The sequence below is a fragment of the Panicum virgatum genome, chromosome 7K, assembly GCF_016808335.1.
Source record: "Panicum virgatum strain AP13 chromosome 7K, P.virgatum_v5, whole genome shotgun sequence".
NCBI lineage: Eukaryota > Viridiplantae > Streptophyta > Magnoliopsida > Poales > Poaceae > Panicum > Panicum virgatum.
In genome coordinates this window covers 30,597,003-30,623,049 of record NC_053142.1, presented here as the reverse complement: position 1 = coordinate 30,623,049, position 26,047 = coordinate 30,597,003, and the positions used below count along the sequence as shown (strand labels likewise).

At 48.2% G+C, this 26,047-nt stretch overlaps 3 protein-coding genes across 3 annotated transcripts; 2 read left to right on the top strand and 1 right to left on the bottom strand.

The window, feature by feature from the left end:
- The first annotated feature begins 11,539 nt into the window (after positions 1 to 11,539).
- On the top strand, positions 11,540 to 16,046 carry LOC120640881. Its single transcript, XM_039916805.1, has 4 exons — positions 11,540 to 11,845; positions 12,665 to 12,857; positions 15,121 to 15,260; positions 15,346 to 16,046. Exons 2-4 carry the CDS (start codon positions 12,681 to 12,683, stop codon positions 15,818 to 15,820), a joined length of 792 nt encoding a protein of 263 aa, XP_039772739.1. The 5' UTR covers positions 11,540 to 11,845; positions 12,665 to 12,680; the 3' UTR covers positions 15,821 to 16,046.
- Positions 16,047 to 17,982: 1,936 nt separating this feature from the next.
- Positions 17,983 to 20,277, top strand: LOC120640880. Its single transcript, XM_039916804.1, has 2 exons — positions 17,983 to 18,885; positions 19,725 to 20,277. Exons 1-2 carry the CDS (start codon positions 18,426 to 18,428, stop codon positions 19,907 to 19,909), a joined length of 645 nt encoding a protein of 214 aa, XP_039772738.1. The 5' UTR covers positions 17,983 to 18,425; the 3' UTR covers positions 19,910 to 20,277.
- Positions 20,278 to 24,125: 3,848 nt separating this feature from the next.
- LOC120640879 lies at positions 24,126 to 26,010 on the bottom strand. Its single transcript, XM_039916803.1, has 3 exons — positions 25,764 to 26,010; positions 25,519 to 25,688; positions 24,126 to 25,323 (listed from the first exon to the last, which is right to left on the bottom strand). The coding sequence occupies exon 3, from the start codon at positions 25,060 to 25,062 to the stop codon at positions 24,226 to 24,228; it is 837 nt and encodes a 278-aa protein (XP_039772737.1). The 5' UTR covers positions 25,063 to 25,323; positions 25,519 to 25,688; positions 25,764 to 26,010; the 3' UTR covers positions 24,126 to 24,225.
- Between the last annotated feature and the right edge of the window lie 37 nt (positions 26,011 to 26,047).

Sequence of the window (26,047 nt, the reverse complement as noted above, 5' to 3'; positions counted from 1 at the left end):
GATGGCGGCTCGGAGAGACCAAGAGAGAAGCTCGGGAGAGAGTTAGGGTTTGGATGGATCAAGAATTATGGTTGTTTGTACGAATCTCAAATATTAAAAAATATGAGGAAAAAATCTTCTGAAAAATGCATCCTTGGGATGGGGGAGGGGGGCGTTTTTCACATGGGTCTCCTTCGTCACGTCACAGGGGCAACATCAATCGCTAACTTCCGTTGCGCTCCCAAAAAGCCAGACCGGACACGAGCATCGTCGGCCAATCCAGTCCTTATTGGAGAGGTACGCCTGCGTCGTTTCTTCCAAAGGTCGTACGCCTGCGTCGTTGTCAGCCTGCTTGCCACCTTTAGTGACAACTGACAAGCAAGTATCGTGTGTACCGATTGTGTTTGTGAGGTGTTCTCGCGTCTTGTGCCCATGGAGGAACTGAATAATGGAAGCAGTCCGGGACCTGTCGAGTCAAGCAGGCACCTCGTGCGTTAGCCGTGCGGCGGGGGGGCGCCGTGCGAACGCGCCGGACCGATCCGAGGGACGAGCGGGCAGGAGGACCGACCGACCGAAGCGAAGCGTAGACCCGGCCGCCGGCGACCGCGAGCTGCTGTGCTCAGCTAGCTCTCCGCGCGCGGGGACAACGACGACGAGGCGCCAGTCCGAAAGAGATTAGGCGGCACGCCGGCATCATCCGGCGTCCGGGGAGGGCTGGGAGCCGGCGCGCGTGCTGCCACCTCAAGGCTCAAGCCGCGCGGTCCTGCCTGCTGCGCGCGCGCGTCTGGTGTCCGCGGCGAGACGTGGCGCGCGCTCGTGCGGAAGGAACGCCCTGACCGACCGGGCCCGGCTGGCCGGCGCGCGTGGCGTGGACCCAAGCCAGGCCAGGCCTCAGCTCGAGCGCGCGTGGCGTTGCGTGGCGTGACGGTTGCCTTTCCCTTCCGCCGCCGCCGTCCCAGCCACAGAGGACGACGCGGCCCCTCTCATGGAGTAATGTAGGGGGTCTCCTGTCGTCGTCGTGGTCCTCGCTGAATTTCCTCCGCACTCCACCGAAAGCAGGAGGGCGAGACCGCCGGAGAGACTAGAAGACTCAGGTCTCCTACAGGTGCTCTTTTTTTTTTTTGGAAAAGAAGTCTCCTACAGGTGTTGGCTCGTTGTTTGTGGTTGCCGGTCTTGGTCGGTCAGTTAGTGTGACGTGTTTAAAGAAACCATGCGGCACGCGATTATTTGACGCAACTCCTACTACTCCCTTAGTACGTCCGTATAAACAATATGTGGCTTCTTCGGGAACTCCCATCACCACCTATTCATTGGTGTTAGGAGAGACTTCCTCCCTCCAAAATAAACAAGTTCGTCCCAAAATAAATGGATATGTAGGCTGCCAAGCATTGCAATATCAATTCGCAAAATCAACAAGTGCCACCGACCCGCGCGTGCCGATAAAGAGAGAGCACATGATCAGCGGAGAGCAAAGCCATCGTTTCACTAAAATAATTGATGCTGTCTGAATATTTTAGAATTCCTCTTTATTATAATTTAGGACGGAGGGAGTTAGTACTCCGCTCTCACAAGTGCATATACTGATATACCAGCCAGCGCGGCAGGCGCGCTACGCGACGCTATAATCAGTGACGAATCCATCAACCAAATAAGAGGGGCCTCATCTCCCTTCTCTTATTTTTTTCTCCCCTTCTCTTCTTCTTCCTCTCTTCTTTTTCATTCTTTGATCCCAAAAATAGAGGGGAAGGGGGCTTAGGGGAGTATTCATTGATCTTTTTTTTTTGAAAGAGTATTCATTGATCTTAGGGGAAGGTAGGGGCTTGATCCTCCTAGCCCCCCATTAAGATCCGCTCTAGACTATAACTACGTGCAACCACCTTTATTATGGCCCCCGAGAACGATGCACCGATGGGTTAAATGGGCATACGACGACGAACCATGGTAATCAACGGAGGATCACATAGGCCTTGTTAAGTTGCAAACTTCAAAATTCCAAAACTATTACATTGAATGAGAATCTAAAATGCATGGCATGGACTATTAAATCTAAATCAAATAAAAAACTAATTGCATAGTTTGCTCGTAAATTACGAGACAAATCTAATAAACCTAATCAGACCTTGATTAGGTACTAAAATGCTACAGTAATTGCTACAGTAACCATGTGCTGGTGACGGATTAACTAGCCTTAGTAAATTCGTCTCGTAGTTTACAGACTAGTTCTGTAATTAGTTTTATGATTAATCTATATTTAATACTTCAAATATGAAAAGATTTCATTTCAAAAAATTTATGGACCCAACTAAACAAGGCCAAACACACATTTTTCTTTTTGAACAGACACACATATATTGACACATCGGAGAGGAAGGAACGGTGGAAGCCGGGTCCATCTCTGCTCTCGAGCCAGGAGAGGCGGAGAGGAAGGGAATGGTGGAACTTGGAAGCCGGGTCCCCGACGGCGAGAGGCGAGTGGTCGGTGAGGCCTGCGCGCCTCCGAGGTTTGTGCGGCTTGCAACCCCTGCCCTCCTTTCAGGCGTTAGACGGGGATCGTGACATGACCCGGTCGCAGATGCTGATAGGCAATAGCTGGCTTGGAGGTATCTTCCAAGAAAGAAAAATAGCTGGTTTGGAGGGGGAGGAGGGAGCAAGGATTACTGTTCTTACTTATTTTGTGATTAGAAAACACTAAAGATTCCTTTTTTTTGAAAGAAAATGGTAACACTAGAAATATGATTGTACTGGTTGGATATCATACTTGGCTCATCGCTCATCGCATGCGTATGTTGCGGACCACATGCATGATGATGATCAAGCCCTGCGAATTCAATCACGTGCGCTCACGTGGGGGCTATTAGGGGAACGGGTTCTCTGCAGTTAGTGCAGAGGGACTCGGTCACTAGGCCTTGCAGCTACTGCAGAGGACCTCGGTGTTTGTTAGGCTATTACTACTAGGGCAAAAAGATCAAATAAAAATTCATTTTAAACCCTCAAACTATTACAAAAGTTCAATTTTCAGTTTTTAACTACAAAATCGGATAATGAAGACCATACAACTGTTGAAACCGGATAAGTTTGACCACTATGTGGTTTCAAAGATAAAAAAAGAAATATAGTTTTATTTATTTTAAAAAATAAAAAAGTTCTAATTAGATCTAAAAAATCAAAACTAATGCATGTAAATCAAAAAAATATAAAACTAGTATCAAAATTTTTCTAAAAATATAACCTATCTACAGGGACTCTACTTCTCGGTTATTCAAATTCTTTTTTATGTTCCTAGTATTTATTTGCTTGTAGTTATGCTTATTATTTTAGAAAAATAGGATTTAAATAGATCAATAATAGATACTATGTTACAATTTTAGAAAAATAATTTTGTACCCGTTTCAAATTTTTCTGATTTAAAATAAATAGCTTATGAAATTTTAGTTTAACTTTTTTTAATGTTTTTATAAAAAAATCACCTTTGCAACCAGTTTAAGAGCCAAACTTGCTAGTTTCAATAGTTGATGATCTCTGTTACCAAAGTTTATAATTAAAAGTTGATTTTATAGTAGTTTGACAGCGTGAAGTAGACCTATCCCCGTAGCATGATGCTGACAAGATTGCCGCCTGAGCATAGGTCTTGTTTAGTTGCAAAATTCAAAATTCCAAATTTATCACATTGAACGGGAATCTTACATGTATGAAATATTAAATCTAGATGAAATAAACAACTAATTGCATAGTTTGAATGTAAATTACGAGATGAATCTAATGAGCCTAATTAGGCTATGATTAGATACTAAATTGCTACAATAATTGTTGCAGTAATTATGTACTAATGATGGATTAATTAGGCTCATTAAATTCATCTCGTTGTTTACTGACGACTTCTGTAATTAATTTTGTGATTAGTCTATATTTAATACTTCAAATATGAAAAGATTCTATTTCAAAAACTTTACACTCCTCAACTAAACCAGACCCAATTCTTGCGATGAACATGCGCGCGCATGTACTGTAGCTATACTGTGTAAGTACATGTCCTGTGTTGCTACTAGATTTAGGTTATGGAGCATGCTGCTCATTTTATGCAAAAAAAAAGAGCATGCTGCTCAGAGGGGCTTTAACCAGTGACTGATAAACAAATCGTTCCACTATGCAGCTGCGCAGAGAGAGAGAGAGAGGAAGAAGCGTGGAAGCCGGCCGCCGTGTCTCCATCTTTTGCGCACATGTGACACGGGCCCATGAAGATGGACTGTTTTTTTAGGACGCAATGAAAATGAACCAAAAGGTAGTATGCGATTGTTGTGTTGTGTTGTCCACCGTATTATCTTTTTGGAAAAAGTCTAAATAACTCACCTCAACTATAACCAAAGTCCGGATAATCCCCTAAACTATAACTTGATTCAATTTACCCCCTAAACTATACTATTTAGTTTATTTTATCCCCTAATACAATTTATCTTTTTTGTTTCTCCATACACAAATTAAATTTTAATTTTAATTTTTGCAAAGTAGTAGTGGACATCATAATGCATATTTAGAAAAAGTTTTATAATTTTTTCCATTAGTTTTCATATAATTTTGTACGCCAATGATTAATTTATCATTAAATATTCTAACATATCAAAATAATATTAAAAAATTATGATCTATTTTTTCTAACACGTGTTATGGTGCGTACTATTATGCTGTAAAATTTAAACTCAAAACTCCTATTTTTTTAAATATTATTTTGATATGTTAGAATATTTAATGATAAATTAATAGTTTATATTACTAAAATGAATTAAATAATAGTTTAGGGGTTATTCAGACTTTGACTATAGTTTAGGGGAGTAATTTAAATTTTTTCCTATCTTTTTTTAGAGCAATCCACCGTGTTATCTTGTGGGCCGATACTTGTTCTGGATTGTTGCTCTTGGCCCATTCTGTGGTGGGCTAGGATGTCTAGCTTTACGATTTTCATCCCACGTCCTTGGTCTTAGTTCGATGGAGCGCCATCAATATTTTAGGATTTTAACAGCGTTTACTTTCAGTAATAGACGATTTTTTTTTGTTGACAGCGAGCTGTCGCGCCTGTGGTGGTTTCGTCAATCTCAAAAATTTATCGTCTCAATCTAAGAGATTTGCGCACGCTGTGTTATTGGGGTGAGTATGCGTCTAAGTGTATGAGTTGTATTGTGTAATCTAAAAAAATATAACTGACGGGTCCTCTCATTCCTCTCGTCCTTATCCTCTAGCAACAGTACATTGGGACGAAGAGGAGGCGATTTGCTTCTTAGCATCGATCCCGCTGGCACCGCCTCGCCTCCGGCAGCTGTTCTAGCGCCGGAGATAGAGAGGGGCCACGGAGTTGGCTGCTGATGTATGTTACCTATTCTATTACCTTAGGGCTTGCTAGGTTAGGGTTAGTGTCCTTCGTTTTGGTGTTGCAAATGCGAAGTCCAATTTCCTCAATGGTGATGTCGATGAAGGCTGCGGCGATGATAGCGGCAGCTTTTTCTCCATCACAAGTTGGAGGTATGCTGTCCATATTCGAGAAATTTGATTGGTGTTTGGTTCCCCACTACAATGGCCTTTTTCCTTTGGGTTGCTTTATCGGCCGACGACTCGGGATCACTTGCGTCGCTTGAGCGGCTGATCCTAGAGATTTTCTTTATCTCCAGGATAAACATCCTGCACGTCAAAAGGACAAACATGTGAACTTGAAAAAGTAGTAATGCTGCTAGAGATCAAAGTAGGATAAGTTTTGCAGTTACCTTCTTTATTCTGCTAACCGACAAACATAAGAGTTACCATGATTATAACGCTGTCGTACAGGTTTCAAAACCATAAAATTAAAAAAAATTGTTAGGCCGATTGAACAAACTAGTGCTGATAAGCTCAACGCATAACAGGCGTCTATCTCTGTTCAAGGGGGAATTTGCCTATTTGACACTAGAAAAAATGAGATTTGCATATTTGACATCCAAACTTCACATCTTATCTATATGTCTCTAAGTCAAAATTTTGTTGCCTATTTAACACTCTAGTGACTTCTGTTAGCTTCCACCGTGAGATGTGTGGGGCTAGGCAACATGAAAAGACCAAAATGCCTTTGGGTGTGTTTAGATACCCCAAACTCCTAATTTTCCAAACTTTCCATCACATCGAAACATTAAATATAGCAAATGACACATGCATGAAGTACTAAATGTAGGTAAATAAAAAAAATAATTGCATAGTTTTGATGTACGTTGCGAGACGAATCTTTTGAGCCTAGTTAGATCATGATATGACAATATTTACCACAAACAAGCGAAAAGCGATACATCGTGCTACAGTGTTTTCCAGTGCTACAGTGTTTTTCCAAAGGAACTAAACACAGCCCTTGAGTCTAAGCAGAGGCATGCTTGCATGTGCAGAGCGGACCCTGAGCTGCTGCGATGCCAAGCAGGCAGCGATGCAGAGCTCATGCTCACCATCCCCAATGTGCAGCCGGAGCACATCGCCAAGTTCCACGAGGAAACCGACCTCTGGTTCATCACCCACCTCGCGCGCTTCCTCCCAGCGGCCAGGATCACCACGTCCTGGTGGGCGACGACGTGCTGACGAACTGCCCCAGGAAAGCCTACTTCCTGGTCCCGGCGATGCTCAACCTCCGCTCGGCCCTCGCCGCCGCGGGGATCGACGGCCGGGTCAAGGTGTCGAGGGCGGTGTCTGCACAGGCGCTAGCCGCCCCGGCGTGGTCAGGCGCCGCGGGCCACGTCCTGCAGTTCCTGGACTCGGCCGGCTCGCCGCTGTTCGTCAAGTCCCGCTCGTCGGAGGCCAGCGACGCCAAGGCCGACGCCGCGTACGCTATGCGCGCGCTGAGTGTCCCGGGCGCCTCTCGCCATTCCCTTTCGCCTCACCTCGCCGCACTCACCCACCGTCGTGTACCCTTCGCGCTGGCTAAGCGCGCACCGCGCCTGAGCCAGAGCCGCGGCCTATTTATATTTTCAAATAATAAAAATAAATCGGATACTCCCGAATACATATCCCGTAAGTATCAGACTATTTAGGTATTTTTAAATAATAAAAATAAATCGGATACTCATGGAATTCCCGTGGATACCTGTCCGATACCTTCAAACCCTAACAACACCACTCAATCGTCGCTTCGTATAAAGGTCCTCCGTTCAGCTGTGCCACCCTCTCATCCCCACTCGCGCAGCCGCAGGCCCGTAGCAGCCTCGCACGGCTCGCGCGGCCGCTAGAGAGGGAGAGGATGAACCGCAGCCTCCGGAGAGAGAGGAGGAGCCGCGGCCGCTAGAGTTAGCCGCTACACAGAGAAAGAGAGAGATAAAGCCGGAGGTTGGGGGAAGAAGACGACCGACATCCATTCGTGGAACAGACGAACAGGTAAGAGAAGATTGGTTCTTTTTTCCTTTGCCCCTTCCTTTTTCTAATAATTATAGAACATATGAATATATGAGTTTATGATGCATTATAGTCCCTAGAACTTCTATTTTCTCACATTCTAGTTCCTGAAACTTTTATTTATTTTTATTTTTTATATATATTGGCGTATCCCCGTATCTTTGTTTTTAGAAAAATAGCGTATCGGAGTATCCCGTATCGCGTACCGGTATTCCTACCCGCGTATCCGGACAACATAGGCCGCGGCCGCCATTGCCAAGAAGGCAGAGCTCCACCCTGGCCGCCACTGCACCGACGCCCTCGCTTCGCGCTACCGCTCCGCTCTCCCCTGCCCAAGTCCGCCGCCGAACCAAGCCGCCCGCCATTGGGGCCGCTCCACCGCGGGTCCCGATTCGCCTCAACCGCAGCGGCTCGTCTCGATTCCTCGCGCGAGGAGCTCCCTCACGACCTCACCGACCTCCCCTGCACCTCGCCCCGGCCGTCGTCGGCCGGAGCCACCTCTCCGCCGATCGCCACGCCGCCATGGGAGCCGCCCCTGTTTATGTGCCGAGCCGCCGCCGGTGAAACCCCTTTCGGCCCTCTCTTTCGCCCTTTTTACTGCACCAATGGCTTTGCCCGATCGCCGTAGAGCTCGTGCTCGCTACGCCGCAGCATGTTCGCCGCCTGTTCGCCGGCCGCGCCGCCGCCTGCCATGGCCGCCGCCCGCACGTCGCCGCGTTCGCCGCTAGCCGTCGCAAGCACGAGGTGCGCGCTCGCTCGCTGATGCCGTAGAGGCGATCCCCATCCCCGGCGAAGGCCACCGCCGCGTTCGCCCATGGGCATGTCCGGCGCGCCGCGGCTCCGCGCGCTGGCGTCGCTCGCAGCGAACCTGCTGGTGGCGAGGCGGGGCCGCGCGGGCGGGCGGGAGCACGCGCTGGCCTCCGGCCTCCACGCCTGGGCCGCCGTGGGCGGACGGGCGGGGCAGACGGCGGCGAGCCGCGGCGGCACCGGCGGCGCGAGCAGTGGCCGCGCGGACGGGCGAGCAGCGGCTGGGCGGGCGGGTAGACGACAGCGAGCCGCGGCGGCACGGGTGGGCGAACAGCGGCGAGATGGGGCCGCGCGGACGGGCGGGAGCACACGCTGGCCTCCGGCCGCCATGCCTGGGCCGCCGTGAGCGGGCGGGCGGGCAGACGGTGGCGAGCCGTGGCGGCACAGGCGACGCGAGCAGCGGCGAGGCGCGGCCGCGCGGACGGCGGCGCTGGCGACCGAGCATCGGCCGCGCGGACGGGCGAGCAGCGGCCGCGCAGGCCGTCCCCTCCCGTGACTTCTTTCCCTGCCTGGCCTCCTCTGTCTTCACGCGTGGGCAGAAGAGCATATTGCTCATTTCGCGATGCGGTCCACGTGTCTAATGGTGGAATCTAACGGAAGCAAGCGGGGTGTCAAATAGTCAATAAAATTTTTAGTTGGGGACATATAGACAAGTTCTGAACTTTCAATGTCAAATAAATAAACCTCATATTTTTTAGTATCAAATAGACAATTTTCTCCTGTTCAAGGACCTGATTCCTTGCTCGGAGGAACCTACCCGGCGAGGCTGCGAGCATGCAGGGTCCTGTGATTGATTGGGTGCCCGCACGTATGTAGTATGGCTCCGCGGAGCATCTGATTGGTTACATGGATGGCAGCACGATTAGTAGCCCAGCTTGCATACTCATCACGCACCACGACAGCTGGTTCCGTGGAACCGTCGAAAATCCCCGCGTCCCGTGAACCAAGCTGATGGGCGCCATTTGACTGGTAAAAAGAAGGAAGTCAGCAATACAGGTCTGCTATGGAGACGGCCCGAACGTGCATGTCGTTGCTGTTGGTGGCCCGATAAAAGAAAAACCCAGCAAACTGGGCTGCCATCGGGACGGCCCGGGCGCCGCGCGTAGCTTGGTCTCTGCGTTCTCTCTCTTTGTTCAACTCTCTCTCTCTCTCTGTTTGCCCTACTTCCACTTTCCTCAGCCTCCTTTCCTGGCGGCGACGGCGGCGGCGCCCTACGGCACGTCTTCGACTTTCCTCGGCTTCCTTTCCTGGCGGCGACGGCTGGGCGAGCGGCGAAGCCCCTCGGCTCGTCTTCGCCGGCAGCGAGCGCCCACCAGGTATGCGCGCCCCTTCACTTCCCTTCGTGCTGGCCGAAACGGAGCACCCCGAACCCTTCTCTCTCGCGCTCTCGGTCTCTCCCACTCGCACATGCCGCCGCCGCCTCCGGTATCCCTCTCTCCCGCGGGCCGCTGCCACCCCCTTCCAAGGGGTCAGGTGCGGCCGCGCGGGCGGCTGGTGCAGCGCCGCAGCTAGGCGGCAAGGGCCAGCGGGGCAACGCCGCAGCAGGTGAGACGGCTGGACGGCGATGGGGAGGAATTAGCCCCCGCGAGTGTTAACGGGGATAGGGACGGGGATGGGGAGGCGTTCCCCGGCGGGGATGGGCGCCATTTGCATCTCGAGGGCCAAATTTTGCATTCCACGAGCCATCGCACCCATAGTGTAGTCCCCTCAGTCGTAGCACCCCTCCCGTGCTGCGTTGCCGGTTGGTTGAAACACACGACTAGAGGTGCCACAAAACCTGATATCCAAAGTTCAAACCCGAAAAGCCCGGTAGCAAATTTGGAAATCTAAAATTATTTCAGATAATTCCAGTTTAATATCCTGGTACCCAAATCTCTATCTCCACTATTTCTAAAGCAAATGATGTTTCCTTGGTCCGCCAATTGAAATCTAAATCGAAGTCCGGACAAATCAATCCGAATTCTAATCGGAACCGGACAAATCAAATGGAATCCCAATCGGAACATGAATAGTCAATGTCTCGTGAATGAAAAAAAAATTGATAGTATTACGTAGATCTATTTTATTACCCATAGTAACACACGGGCACTATACTAGTCTCTACTATTTCTAAGAGCAAGTAATGATTCCACGGTCCGTCAATCAGAATTCTAATCGGAACCCCGTTAAATCAAGCAGAATCTTCATTGAAACTCAAAAAAATCAATCCAAATCATAAAAGAGCACAGAATTGCTGATCTCATATATGTATAAGTAAAATTTATATTATCCTACGTACAAGCACTATGGTAGTAGCGTAAAAAGCCCGAACTTTTATCCAGCAAAGACTTTCAGCCCAGCCCACAGCTACAGCCCATCATCCGTACTCTGTGCGTAACCTTAACACACCTCACCGGCACTGGCCAGCATCTCCCTCCCTCGCGCCGCTGCGCTGCCCCGCTCCCCGCGAGCCTGCTGCCTACTTCCGTCCGCGCTCGCCGGTGGCTCCCCTCCGGCCGCCGCTCCGTGCGCCCGCCCCGCTCCGCCCGGCGCGTGCGGGTCCCCCCGTCCGGCCGAGGACAGAGAGGCCGGCGTGGTTGGTGCCCCGAGGACGGCGGCGACGGCGAGCCGCGGATCCGCCTCCAGCCCTTACCCTACGGCCCCATCGAGCTGCTCCACGATCTAGGGTAAATCGGTTTGCTCTCCTCCCATCCGCCTCTAGCCCATTCCCTAGGTTTAAGCACTCGATGATCCCATATGCGAGAGAGATGTTTGTGGTTTCTTCAGTGGTTTTGACTAGTGTATAGCGTATCCAGAGTGTATCGTTTTAGCATCTAGCAATTTTAGCAATGGTGATCATCATTTCGTGCACTCTTCAGAAAGGGACTTTTAGCCACCCTACTAGAAGGGTCAAAGGTACCATGTGCCTGAATAGCGACATGGTCATCACCTAGTGGGATCCAAGGTGTTCAACCGTGCACGTTCATCCCTCCAGAACGTGGTCAAGTGATGGTTCAGAGTTCTAACGATGAAGTGGTCTATTTTTTTAATTAAAGATAAGGTGGTGTATGTCCTTGAACTTTCCTACCTATCCAATGAAGAAGCAATTCAAAAACATAAATGCAGTATTGATACTTCATAATTTCAAAAGAGACTGCCATACGTGATGCAGATTTTGAAAACTATGTTGATAATAGTGGTCATGGTCACACATGTATTACCTCAGAAACATGGATACGCGACCCTGCTGCCATATCGCGTATCCAATACGTATCCGACACGGATACGCCGCGGATACGCCAAGGATATGTATCCTGGGCGTGTCCGCGAGCTGGGCCGTATTGGGCCGGGAAACCTCAGATTCGATACGTATTTGGTAGGATACGGCTCAGCTTACAGCCCACGAGCATACCCCCACGCACAGCCACGAGCCCCTGTTGCCCTACCCCAACTCCCCCACGTGCAGCCGCTCGTCCCGCTCCCCCACGCGTGACTCGCGCCGCCACTCGTGGCCGCCGCCCGTCGGAGAAGCCTCCGCCCTCGCCGGCGACGACGAGCCACGGCCGCAAGGACCCCAGGACCAGGAGCTCCCCGTGCGGCGACGACGAGCCGGAGCCGCGGCTGCACCGTTGCAGGGACCAGAGAACCTCCGCCCGCCTGGCTGCTGCAAAGGACCTCCGCCCGGCTCAAGGTGCAAAGGAGCTCGTCCCCTGTTCTTGTTCTCTCCCTTCCCCTGTTCTTGTTCCTTACAAATTTTCCTGATTAGAGCTTTCAATTTCAGCAGTATGGCATCTCCAAATCTGAGTGCTACTAGTGCTAGTGCTAGTGCTAGTGCTGCTGCTAGTTCTAGTGTTGGATCTGGGGCCAGACAAATAACTGATATCAGGGCTCCATTGTGGGATCATGTCGCCATTCTAGAGAAGCCTAAACCTGGTGGAAGAAATATATTATGGAGATGCAACTATTATCCATTTTCAAAAAGCACTAGCTACACAAGAATATTGACTGTAATAGACCTTTAATGTTGAACTAGAATAGTAGAATATCTATTTTGTAATTTATAATGCACTATTATTATTTATTAAAAAAAAGTTAAAACGTATCCGTGTATCGGGTTGTTTGGGAAATTGCCGTATCCGCGTATCTGTATCCTTCCGATACCGATACACGTATCCGTATCCGTGCCGCTTAGTGTATTACGTACGATGGAAGTGCTTCAACTGTAATAGTGGTGTGTGTGCTGTTCTTGATTCTGTTGTCGCGGCTTTGGTAGCGCATGACTAATGGTGTAGTTGCCTTTGTAAAATTGGGAACATGTCATTATACAATCAGCACAGACAACCTCTCAACACAAAATCAGATTGCCAAACTCTCAGCTTCTCAGAAATAACTGCACAGAAAAAACAGAACCAAAGCAGCTCCACGCTGTTATTTGTTCTTTCTGTTGGTCTCTCTTATTCTTCTCAGATCTGAAATATTTTGTTGACTTCTACTCTTCTTGCATCTTAAGTAGGAGATCGAGGACAATGGCCATCTTCTCATCCGCCCACCTCGCCCTCCGCCGGTCGCTAGCGGTGGCACCACGAGCTGCATCTCTTGGGGAGAGTCTTCGGCAAGCCTCAGATGGACATTTCACAGGAAGGCTGCTCCATAGCCAACTCCTCCCGCGCTGCTTCACCTCGGATGCATTTGGACCCAACAAGGTATTTCTACCTCATCCCAATTCACTTCATCAATTTCATCCTCGATGTGTTAGGTTAATCAAGGGCATGGTTGAAATATCTGGTTTTGCGGTAGAAGAAATGCTCCACGCATCATGCCCTTTTCTGTTTTCCTGGTAAAATAGAGGTTCCTTCAGGTGGTCCTTTTTTGAATGAGGTGCAGTAGTGCTGTCATCTTCTGAATTCAGCTTATGGGTCAACTGTCATGCGTGCAGAAAATCATTTTATCAGAAAACCCCCCTTGAATCACCTCTTTCCTGTAGTGCCAATATTCGCTGGGGGAATTCACCTTGTTCTGCTACACATTATTCCCAAGCAACACTTTTCTTTGTATGAATGATCTCATGAAATTGGTAGAGCTAAATTAAAATGAATGCTGCTATGTTTGATGTCTCACATCAGTTTTTTGCGAAGATAGGCTGGAATAGTAGGTGCAGTTCAGAATAGGCCAAATTGCCTCAGTACCACTATCATGAACTCTGTTTGCAAATGTACCATCAATTCCACCTGGAACTGGTTTACCTAAGTTCCCAGTTTTTGCTCCATCTAGCACTGACCCACATGACTGGCAATGAATGGTTCAGATCGCACATAGATCCTCTTCACCGTTTTGCTCTGTTATTGGTTCTTCTCCTGCGGTCCTCCTCCCATCTGGCAGTCGGCAAGAATTCCTGTCTGTAACTCCTCTCCCTTCTGCTTGCTCTCCCTTCTGCTCTACACCACAGCTGTTCGTGACGCCGGAGGTGCTAGAGTTTTGTGTGGCTACAGATGGCACCTCATCCATGCTGCCGGGATCTTGCAGCTTGGCCCGAATTTGATGTTGTTCCTTCACCCGACATGGGAGCTCAGCTCAATCTCGCACCACAACTGGGAGCAGCCAGCAAGGAAGGGAAGGGAGGCATTGGGCTTGGAGTGAGGAAGGAGGAGGCACCACAACCGCAGCACCACGGCTGTCAGGAACATGAAGGCTGGCTGTGCTGGAGCCACAGCTGGGGGTGCCAAGGCTGGAAGAGCTGCCACAGGCAGGATGTGAGGGTGGCGGTTACAGTGCTGCGGTGGTGCTGGAGAACAATGGAGAAAGAGAGAAGATAATGTTAGGGAGGACCAGGTCTGTTGTGAGCAGGGGCGAAGCTACGTTTATTCTCCCTGGTGCACTTGCACAATGGTGATTTTTTTTTCTACTAGCTGACTGAATTTTACCATATAAATTATATCTGTTCCATTAAATGCAATGGAAGGTGCATAAGGGCCAATTTTATCTTAGCTTCGCTGCTGTTTGTGAGCCGTGAGTTTTGAATCGTATGGCATAGTGCAATGATGTAGCCAAGATGGTGAATGGATCAGTGGTAAAATAGTAATCTGGAGCTAAGCAATCGTATGTTTGTGAAACGGTTTGTGAAGAGTACTATAAAAGCAATTTGGCCTTAGGAGTAGGTCCAAAGTGTTAAAAATATCCTACTGCAGGTCCAGTTGTGTTTGTCCTGTGCAAAACAGGCGCAAATGTGATTTATATGCAGGGGATGTGTATGTTTGCATGACTCCTTTTCTTCTGTTAATGCAATGATACACAGCAATCCTGCATGTTTGAGAAAAAAAATCCTACTAGAGGGAGTACACAACTTCACTCTTGTAATTTCTTATTTTCAAAGTAAAGTTTGTCAATCTTAGAATTTTTTATGGGTTGGGATTTATTCTTTAGCATTTTGATAAAAAATATGTTTAACAATTTGATCCCAATCTGCTGACTAGAAGATGTAAATTTGCTGCCAATGTGGCCATGTTCCATCGCATCATGCTACAGCTTTGGTGGTGGCATTGATCAATGTTCAGTCCCTCATGTAATGTCACTATCACATATAGGTGTAGGTTTCTCATCTTCAAGCCTACGCAAGTGCTGATAAAGTAACTATGAACTTGGCAATGGAGCTTGAAATTTAGATGACAATGTGCACAAGTCAGCTACATTTTCACATGAGTTCCTATAAGTAAAATTATATAGCTATCATTTTCTTATTTTCTGTAAGGAATAAATACGTATATTTCTTTCTAAACACGTCTGTGGTACTAGTGTTGACCTTGACCATACATGAAATGCTGTCCGAGACTTTGCTGAACTTTAATGCTCTATCTCATTTTCCGTTCTCATGAATTATTCGAATTATGCCTCATTTATCTTAGAATACCGAAATTGCATTGCATCAATCACTACTGACCAGAATTATGACAATAAATTTTGTCTGTCCAGAGTTCCCCGCCTTCTGGGCCTGAAATTGCTGCAGAATTGAAGCCACATCAGAATTTCAACAGATTCAATTTTATGCGTCAAGATTTACATTCTACTAAGACACAGGCCAACTTCAATAATGCAGATAATGGTGGGACAACGTAAGTAGGCAGCTGATATTTCCATGTACACATGTATATTTGTTCAATGACTGATCATTGTCTGTAATTCTGACTTGACATAAAGGTTAAAGACAGCTGCTGGAGAGAGGCCTTTCAACCTTGGGGGGCGCTTTCCATTTCCTACTTCGCGAATGTTTAATGAACGTGAACAATATTCACAGAAGAAGAGAGATTTTATCCATGTCTTATTGAAGAAAAATAAGACCTTTGTGACGGTGACAGATGCTAGTGGTAATAAAAAGACTGGAGCTTCTGCTGGTTGTTTGGAAGACAGAAAAGGTCGATCTCGTCTCTCTCGATATGCTGCTGAAGCAACTGCCGAACATGTTGGGCGGTCTGCCAGGAAGATGGGTTTAAGGTCTGTTGTCATGAAAGTGAAAGGGGTTTCTTTTTTCAAGAAGAAGAAGAAAGTGATCCTGGGCTTTAGGGAAGGTTTTCGAGGGGAAAGAGTTAGAGATCAATCTCCTATCATGTACATCCACGATGTCACCCAACTTCCGCATAATGGATGCAGACTCCCAAAACAACGCAGGGTTTAGTTCTCTGTGAGCTGAAATTAAATTTGAGTAGGAATAAATCGAATTTTTGAAGGTGATCTGGAAGGCTTTTGTAAGCTGGCAGGTGTTCTGTCTCATGGCTCTCTGCAACTTGTTGGGCTATACAGCCTGGTTTCTGTCCGACTTATGCTATTCAGTGAGTTATGACAATTTTTTTTAATGGGTGAAATGCTGGTACATACCAGAAATCTGGACTGTTGTATGATAAGAGCCCTGATTTGACAGTGTGAGAAACTCACCCTTTTTTTTCTTTTTCTTTTTCTAGGAAGTAACGGATGTTCAAAGCTGGACGTATCATTTGTCTTTGTTTCTCGCAAGGCGCTGAGAAGCCATAACGTGGAAGAACCTCGTACTTTAACCACCAGTTCTCGAGTTGTTTCTATAGAAGTTCAATTAGGGCAATTTTCAGACATGTTGGGGTAACTTTTTGTTGCAAACTGGATTCTAATAATTTTGGATGCGTTAGAAATCTTATAGCTTGAGAACTAAATTTTAGTGTCATATAAATTGAGCCAATTTCAAATTCATGAAATGATTCTAATTGGATCATCTTTATATTCTGTGGTTTGATGGCTTCATTTCTTCCGATGTCTCAGGCTATCTTGGATCCTTATAATGTCTTAGCATGTACAAATTTTCTTGAATAAGATGAGTGTTTAAATTTGGTGTTAAAAAATCAAACGACCTATAATTTGGAATGGAGGGAGTAAGTAATTTGTTCTTTCCTCGCAGCACGACATAATCTTTGGAGCTTCCATTGTGCAGCCCGCAGGGGTAGTTTCATCTTTTCCAATTTCCCAAACTTCTTTTCTTTTCAAAAAAAATATTATTTAATCCCACCGAATCAAAAAGATACCTTCATCATTTATAAAAAACAGAGGCAAAATCATGGCTAAACCGAGGGTGAAACAAGTGATGTTGACGTGCAGGGGTAAAAGAACGCAATTGGCCCACTTCCCCAGCATCGTGTAGTCCTCAAAAACGGACCAAGCAAACGTCAGAGCATTGAAGTCCGCCTACGAACTCTCCAACCACGCCACTCCCAGTTTCCACAGATCGCCTACAAAGTCGTTGCTTGCAGTTGCAGCTGCGATTTGCGGTAAGCATCGGAGGAGAGAGAGAGAGAGAGCCGTCACGTTGCGCGCTTGAACCGGACTGCAGCTTGCTGCGCCTACGCGGCTATGCCTAGGTTCTTGACAAAATTAGATGACACCAAGAGGCGAGGAAGGGGTGACATGACATCGAGGGCGACGGGAGAGCGCGGGAGGTTGAGGACGAGACGCCTCGATCACCTTGCCTAGTCTAGCCGCCCGCCTACCTAGCTACGCACCGGTCGAGCAGCTGCAGCTAGCCGGCGGCCACCGTGGCCGGTGAGGGCGCGGGATGACCGCCGCTGCAGCCGGAGAGCGAGGGCTCGCCAATCCATGCGTGCAGCTGGCGTGTTCCACGAGCGTCGAGAGCGTGCGCGCGTTCTGGATCGTCCCGTCCGATGGCGCAGCAGCAGCAGCAGCAGCTTCATTTTCTGGCCAGTGGAAACCGATCCGAAGCTGCGGGCAGCGGCCCCGCACGGGCGCGCGGGGCGGCAGCACGAGCCGCCGGGAGCGAGTGGTAGATGCGGGCGGCCGAGACCGGGGCGGGCATTATCTGGGCGCGCGCGCGGTGTCGTCGTCTCGTCGTCATCGGCGCAGCGCAATCAGCCAGGCAAGGCCGCCCCGGCCTCCCCCAGTCGCGAGCTCCACCGCGCCCGTCCCCGTCCATGTCCCGGGCCGGGCATCTCCCCCCCGACCCGTTCCTTTCCCGCCGCGATCCCGAGAATCCCCCGTAGCCACGCCGCCAATCACGCTGTACTGGAACACACATGACGCCGAGCGATCGAGCTCTGCGCACGACAGATCACGACTAGTATAGAGTATAACTGTATAAGCGGATATCATTTGCTCTAAAAACTATAGGGAGGATCACCACCCCGGGAGGGGAGGAATCTTGGGCGGCTGCCCGATCGGGACGCGCCACCGGGCTGCCGCGCCGCGCGGCGTCGCGGGCTCGCTGGTCGCCGTCCGTCCAGCCGTCGCCGCCCGGGCGTGTTCAACGCGACGGCAACCACCATCACTGTCCTTGCTCAGCTCGACCGGTGGCTCCCAGGACATGGGCTAATTCGACGCCTTGTCCCGGATCGGAGTCAGAGATTCCTGGGTGATTACCCGGCACAGCGCGCTAATCCAAATCCAATTATTGATGGGTGGTGGAGTCCCGTCTCTATATACCCCGCGCCGCGCCTGCCTTTCCCAGCTTTCGCCCAGGACAAGTCGCCCGCTGCTGCCTGCTGGCTGGTTGTTGCTCTCGCAGCCCTCTCTGATCCTGGTCTCTCGGAACCTTCCCGCATGGTGACCGCGGCCGCCTCCGACTGCAGCATGCTCAGCTTCGCATTGGCCCCCTCGTCGTCCGGCCACCGCGCGTCCTGCTCCTGCCGCCGCCGGCCGTGACCCGCCCGCGCCCGCGCGTCACCAGCTGGTCTCGTCGCCTCGACCGCTCGGAGCCGAGCTGTTCCGGCGACCGGTGCTCTCGCGCCGCGCGCGACGAACGAACGATGCCTCCTCTAGCGCCGCCGGCGCTAGGCGACAAGGGCGGCGGCTCGCGCGGCAGGCAGCGGCAGGAGGCGGCGGCGGCGGGGGCGGGGGCGGATCGGCAGCGGTCGGCGTCGTTCCACGGCCGCGGCGTGGACCAGCGGCACCAGCTGCAGAAGCAGAGGCCCAAGACGATGCCGGACCTGCTCGCCGGCGTGAGGGGGGCGAGCTTCCGCTCCGGGTCCCCGCCCCCGCGCGCCGGCGGCGAGGCCGGGCTGGTGAGGACGCCGAGCAAGGTGCTGGTGAGCGTGGCCGTGCAGCGCAGCCTGTGGCCGCTGCACGTCATGGCGTCCGCCGAGTGGACCGTCGCCGACCTGGTGGCGGCCGCCGTGGCGCTCTACGTCAAGGAAGGCCGCCGGCTGCTGCTGCCGTCCGCCGACCCGGCCGCCTTCGGACTCCACTACTCCCAGTTCAGCTTGGAGAGTACGTTCCTTGCATCTTCAATTCTCCTCTGCGCCACGCTACGCTTTAATTTGTCGCTTTGATCCTCTTTAGCGCACCCTCCGTCTCTGCTTTCATCACATCATAGTCTCTAATAAACATCAAAACGGAGCTACCAGATCAACACAACTTATCCCCAAGCTACTGCAGACAGAAAAGATCGTTTCATCCAAAGTTCACTCGATGCATTGAGTTGTCAACAGCTTATCCTCATTTTGTTGACTTGTGGTCCCCACAGATCAGTGACAACTGAGCCCATGGGCCTTTCCTGCTAGTTTTGATGATCTGTCAGCTCAGAGCCACAAAAGAGTGCAGACAGCGTAGAAGCACGGTTGCCTAGTACAAGCTCGATTTGCTGAACCTCTGCTTTAAGATAAACTTGTACCATTCATAACACTTGTTCTAGAGTTGACCATAGAATTAAGTAGGTGAAATGATAACTTGACAAGGTACTTGACAAATATTGTCCAATCATGGACTAATTAGGCTTAAAAGATTCATCTCGTGCTAATCAGTTAGACTGTATAATTAGTTATTTTTCCAACTGCATTTAATGCTTCATTCATGTGTCCGAAGATTCGATGTGACAGGTACTGTAGGAATTTTTTTGAAAACTAAACAGGGCCTCATGCAAAGGAAGAGTAAGCCTAGACTAAATATGACATAAGTTTCCTGATTAAAAGTGTAGAACAAGTGTTAAAAGAGGCTAAGACAAGCAGTATTTTAATCGGAGGGAGTAGATATTTGGATTCTTTTGTTGTTATTTCCATAATTTTAGTCATCCACTGAAAATTTTATCTTTTTTTTTAAATAATGCTTAGGTCTGGACCCAAAGGCGAAGGTTATGGAACTGGGCTCCAGGAGTTTCTTCCTGTGCCCCAAATCTTCAGCTGCCGGTCAGGCTGCTCCATCGTCGTCCTCTAATGGAGCAAGCGAGGCCAGCACAGTGGTGTCAGGGAACGCACCGGCTTGGCTGAACTATATGCAATTCTGGCCGATGATGTAATCAGCTAGCACCCCCAGCACCACCTTCCATCCATAGTGAGAAAGCGTCTGATGTCCTGTATTTTTAGGAACTAGGTCCAAAAGAATCTCCTAGTTTGCATTCGTGAGACAGGTGGCTACAAGAACATTGTAAATGTGTAACGTATAAGGTTCAAAGGATGAGACTACAGTGAGTGTGTAGCTATCTAAGGTGCATGTGCGATTGTGCCAAAAGCCTGTGCCTCATGTTACATCCCACATTCAGAAACATATCAATTTTTGTGTAATTAGAACAGTTTTAGTGGAAAAAAATGCTGTTGTTATCTTATGTAAATTAACTATTGTTTGTACATCTGCATACAGCAAAGAAAAAAAGCCATGGCACAGCCGAGGAAAATGACTGACTGACCTTATATGGGCCTTGCAAGTGACAGGGAAATATCTTAGGGTTTTTTGGATTGACACCATTACAATTTTGGAACTTTGGAAGAATACCATTACTATTCGCCTAATTTGAAGCGTACCATTAAAACTTGAAATTTGTCACTAGAACACCATGGAGTACGTATCCGATGGACTCAGGCCCAGCCGTAGGCGTATACCCCCATCTGTTTTTCCGTATGGCCCATTTTGCCCCCGTCTCAAGAGGAAAAGGGCGTCGGCCTCCTCTATCTTCCGCGCCCGACCGCTATCGTCTTCCTCCTCCGTCCTTCCCCTTTCCCTCGCCGCTGTGCTCCCCAAACCCTAGCTGACGGCGGCGATTCCAACTCCGGGGCCGGCGGCGAGAAGAACCAATCCGAAGCCCGTTGCGATGGACCCTGTAGACCGCAATGGGTGATCCGCAGCCACGCCTTCCGTTGCGCTGTCCGGTGGAGATGGCGGACAACGACGGTGGGTATGGATCTTCCTCCTCCTTTAGTTGCTTAGTGAATGATTGTGAGAACGGTATCAGTAGATTTGCTTTGGATTTAGTCTATCGATAGTGATTGATTCGATTTTGGGATTTTTCTCTTGTTGCTAGGGTTTCATTGTTCTCACTAGCTCTTAAAGTTGAAGGATTCAGTTCCACAGACAGTAGTGGTAGAAAAGCATACACAAAGAGACGCGTGATTAAGTGGGATGTTGAAGTAGGTTCTTTTTTCTTTCGACTTGCTAATGAATAACCTGCGCAATGAGTTCCAGTGGTCTAGTAGTCAGTCTGATAGTGTATGGTTCTATGACAAAAGGCTGGGGGAAGATGTCAAGCTAGAGAATGATTTGCATATGCATGACATTTTCGAAATGTATAAGGACCAGATGCAATGCGACTTTATTGTTGGGGTTTTTGATAGTTTTCATAGACAGGCTGATGAGTTTGATGCTTTAGAGCCACTTTGTGTGATCCCACCTGTTTCTTTTGGTGATGATAACCCTGATCAGATCCCACCCAATAGCAAAGACATGCCAGCTGGACTTGGTAATGATGCTGCTGATCCTATTGACCATAATTCTGGGGAGGCAAAATTTTTACCAATAGATCCAGAGCCTGAGCTTGAGGCTGACATGGAGCCTGATATCTTTGATAATGCTGAGGAGTATGTTGGAATTGATGATGAGGTTCAGTTCATGCCTGTACCATCTCCTCAGGCAGCTAACAATCCAGCCCCAGAACCATCTAACAATGCTGAATATCCTTCTTTTCATGATGCTGATGAATTTGATGGGGTTCCCAATGCTGAAGGAGGAATTTCTCCTGAGGCAGAGGTAAATGATGCAGATCCAGAGGAGGTTCAGGTTATCCATGATCCAGAAAATCCCAAGATAGAAGTGGGAGAAAGGTTTCCTGATATTGTTGCATTTAGGAAGGCAGTTAGGCATTATGCAGTTCTGACAGGGTTTGAGTTTGCCAAAGTCATCACAGACCAGACTAGGTTCATTGCCAAGTGTAAAGCTGAAGGATGTCCTTGGCGCATACATGCTTCAAGAATCTCTCATGGCAAGGCAATAGAGGTGAATTGTCCTTGTATTTTGTATTCCTGTTTTGCACTATCCTACCATAAATTACTAATAATGTTTTTTTCTTATTTGCAGATCAAAGTATTGCCTGCAAAGCACAATTGTCCTACTACTAAACTGATAGGTTGGGGGATTGGCTGAAGAGAAATCCAACTAAAGGTCCAAAGGATTGTAAGGAAAAATTAGAGGAGGATTATGGTATCAAACTCAAGTACTCCAAACCATGGTCAGGCATGAAGGTAGCACTAGAGCAGATCCATGGAAAGTATGATGAGAGTTTTCAACTTCTTTTCATCTGGAAAGCTCAGATTGATCAGTCATCACCTGGCAGCATAGTGCAGATAGAGTGTGAGAGGGTTCAGAATTTTTGTAGCTCTTAGACCTTGTATTGATGGATTCCTAGAGGGGTGCAGACCATTTATAGGTGTTAATGCATCCAATTTGTATGGCAAGTACAGAGGACAGTTGGCATCCGCAACTGGTGTAGATGGGCACAATTGGCTGTATCACATTGCATATGCAATTTTTGATAAAGAGAATGAGAACAACTAGGTTTGGTTCATAGAACAGCTGCACAGAGCCATTGGAGATGTTCCAAACCTGGTTATTTGTACAGATGCTTGTAAAGGTTTAGAGGCGGCAGTAGGTGCAGCATTCCCACATGCTGAAAATAGGGAGTGCATGAGACACCTGCACCAAAACTTTATGAAGCACTTTTCAGGTGATGTCTTCAGTGATCACCTGTATCCAGCTGCTAGAAGCTACACAAATGGCATGTTCCAGTGGCACATGAGGAAAATATATGAGTTTGCAACTGACATAGTTGAGTATCTTGAGACACACCACAATAGGATATGGTACAGATGTGGGTTCTCTGAAAACAGCAAGTGTGATTACTTGACTAATAATGTGTCAGAGAGTTTCAATGCTCAAATAAAGAAGTTCAAGGGTTTGCTGCTGCATGAACTAGTGGACAAGCTGAGGGAGCTCATAATGGAGAAGAGGTACTTGAGAAAGAAATTGGCTAGGCAGTGGCCCGAAGGAATTTTACCTAATATCATGAAAGAGTTGAATCTAATTAGCAACCAACTCAAGGTCATAAAAGTGTCAATGAGTGATAATTACATAGCTGAGGTCACACTTTTGGACCAATGGAACAACCAGAAAAGGCAAACAGTAGATCTGCAGAATCACAATTATTTTTGCAGGGAGTGGCAAGTTACTGGGAAGCCATGTAGACATGCCTTGGCATGGATACTGTCCAATAGGGGGATAAAAATTGAAGATTATGTTCATGAGTACTACTCAGTGGCTAGATTCAAAAAAGCTTATGAAGCCAGAGTTGAAGGAATACCAGATAGGTCCCGGTGGCCTGAAGTGAATCTGGGTTACAAAGTGTATCCACCATTATTGGGTAGAGGACCAGGCAGGCCAAATGTGCAAAGGATTAGAGGGTGCCTAGAAAAAAGGGCCACCAAGAAAAAGGTTAAATGCAAGAGATGTGGTGCACTAGGCCATTTTGCCAAAACTTTCAAAGATGCAGAGGTTGGTGAAGATGGTGAAAAAGGGTTAAACAGGAACAAAAGGTAAGATTTTTTTGGAAACTAATGCATTTCATTGAAGCATAAGAACCTTTCATGTGCACTAACTGTAATTGTTGCAACCATACTTGTAGAAAGAAGGCCACAGATGATGATGTTGGCCCCTCAGAAGTGAAGAAACAGAAAAAAAACAGAAGAAAAAGAAGGCCACCCCCAAAAAGAAGAAGACCTCTGTGAAGAGGAAACAGAAGAGGGCAGAGGCAAACCCAGCTCCCACGGCTGTGTCCAGCATCAGGAAACTTTTATTCCAAGGAGAGTCCGCTTGACAGACTGCTTGACAGTGTGATGTTCAATGTTGTCTTGGTGCTTTTGGGAAGAGACTTGAAATGCGAACTATGTTCATTGCTGTAATGTAATCTGGGTACTAGTTACCCTTAGTTAATTATGATCTTGTAATGTCAGAAATGCTCATGTACTGCTTCTAGTTACCAATTTCGGTGAACTATGTGCAACCTGAACTTCAGTCCAATTTCGGTGAACTTGTAATGTCAGAAATGCTCATGTATTGCTGTCAAATATTACAATCTGTGCAATTTCGGTGCAATCTGTTACATGCTCATATTACTGCTCATGTTATTGCTCATCAGTTACATGCTGTCACAATTGACACATCTCAGATTATTTCCAAACAAGATGCTGAAACTTGGTCATATATTGCACATAAATCAAGCTCCAATTACAACCAAATGACATGAAGTTCAAACTCTAAGCTAAAACAGCTACATTACATGACCATTCCTCATTACTTTCGAAACATTGCCACTAGGAGAGCACCTAACATTGCCAAAAACACAACAAAAACAGCTGCATTGCCCACCACAATTGGACTATTACCCTTCCTGACCTCATCTGCTAGTTCTTTCATTTCGTTCCTCAGGTTGGAAATCTCCAATTTGATGTCACCAAGTTGCATCTTCAAGTCAAGTGCTACAATCCTCAACTCCCCACTAACCACCTGCTGTTGTCCTTGAATACCAGGCGTAGGAGACTGCTCGACCTCTTGAATGTGCCCAGAACCGACAGAGCTCTCTAATAGATGTCGATGATTATCGCGCAAATACAGCTCATATGCAGCCTCGAACCAGAACTCACCGCACTTGTTGGAGCACCTGTAGTAGATGTTGTCATTCTTGCTCCTGTACTTAGCAACCGGCGCGTGGCACTTGGGGCATTGGATGAGAGGGAGAGCCTTCCTCTGATGCGAACAGCTTGAACCCGTGCCTGCCATGACCGAGGAGAAGGCGGTGTCGACGGTGGAGGCGGACCTGGAGGCAGCGTTGACGGCGGAGGCGGACCTAGATGCGGCGTCCACGTTGCAGCAGGAGTTGGCGTCCACGGCCGAGGCGGAGCTGGAACCAGCATCCACGGCGGGCGGATGCGGCGTCGACGGCGGCCGGAGGAGTCTGCATGGACGGCGGAGGAGGCACCTAACCCTAGAGTGAGGCGAGGAGGAATACAATAGTGGTCGGGCGCGGAAGACAGAGGAGGCCGACGCCCTTTTCCTCTTGACCCGGGGGCAAAATGGGCCATACGGAAAAACGGACAGGGGGTATACGCCTGCGGCTGGGCCCGAGTCCATCGGATACGTACTCCATGGTGTTCCAGTGACAAATTTCAAGTTGCTTCCAATTAGGCGAATAGTAACGATATTCTTCCAAAGTTCCAAAATTGCAATGGTGTCAATCCAAAAAAACCCAATATCTTAAATATCCATGCCACCACTGCCCTTTTTTTTTCTACTTTTGCTTTTGTCCTGCGCTAGGAATAGACGATAGATGCCATAATCATCAGTTGCTAGATGCCATCAGCCTCTTTGTACTGGACGCACCCAATGCTTTACCTGTACACAGTAGTGTGTTGACATCTTGTTAGGGGCAAGTGCAAACTGTGTCATGCCAGATTCTAAAATATCTAACATTTATGAAGTTTGAAAATTCCCGTGGGAAAAAGTTGGTGCGATAATCTTGTGCTAATTAACTACTGTACCTGGGTCAAGATAGCAATGGTTTCCAGATAAGGAAAATGATTGACTAACCTCTGTATGGGTCTTGAAACTAGAAAGCGGCAAGGAAATATCTAAAATATCCACAGTTCCAGCGCCTTAATTTCTTCTGTCCTTGTTTTGTCTGGCTCTTTGATGGAGATAGAGGGGACAGTCAGCTGCTAGGTACAATCGACCTGTCTTTGGATGCACCAGATGTTTATCTGCAGAAAAGAACATTGATGTAAGGTTTTGTTTTCCATCTGGAGAATAATTTGATACATGCTCGGACAACTTACAAGCTGATGAGGAGGGGAGGCTGTTAAGTCCCATCGCCCGTCGGCTACTCTAGTCCACATGTTGTACCGAAAAGTGAGCAGGTCCGGAGATAACATGCTCGGAGATTACCGGAGGCAAAGGACAAAGGATAGCTGTTCAGTGAAGCCACCACCTCCAGGAACCAGGACTAAAGCGGGTGAGTGATGGCGTCTGAAGGTAACAAGACCAGGGTGGCACTTAAACACTGGTATCTATAAATTCTTCATTGAAACCGAGCTCTCAGCATTAAATAGCACCAGGTACA

Excerpts from the sequence above, each read along its gene's own strand:
- LOC120640881 (XM_039916805.1), top strand. The coding sequence starts at position 12,681 with ATGGCCATCTTCTCATCCGCCCACCTCGCCCTCCGCCGGTCGCTAGCG. Across the intron at positions 12,858-15,120 it reads ATGCATTTGGACCCAACAAG|AGTTCCCCGCCTTCTGGGCC; the intron begins GTATTTCTACCT and ends TTGTCTGTCCAG. Across the intron at positions 15,261-15,345 it reads GCAGATAATGGTGGGACAAC|GTTAAAGACAGCTGCTGGAG; the intron begins GTAAGTAGGCAG and ends CTTGACATAAAG.
- LOC120640879 (XM_039916803.1), bottom strand. The coding sequence starts at position 25,062 with ATGGACTCGGGCCCAGCCGCAGGCGTATACCCCCTGTCCGTTTTTCCG.
- LOC120640880 (XM_039916804.1), top strand. The coding sequence starts at position 18,426 with ATGCCTCCTCTAGCGCCGCCGGCGCTAGGCGACAAGGGCGGCGGCTCG. Across the intron at positions 18,886-19,724 it reads CTCCCAGTTCAGCTTGGAGA|GTCTGGACCCAAAGGCGAAG; the intron begins GTACGTTCCTTG and ends AATAATGCTTAG.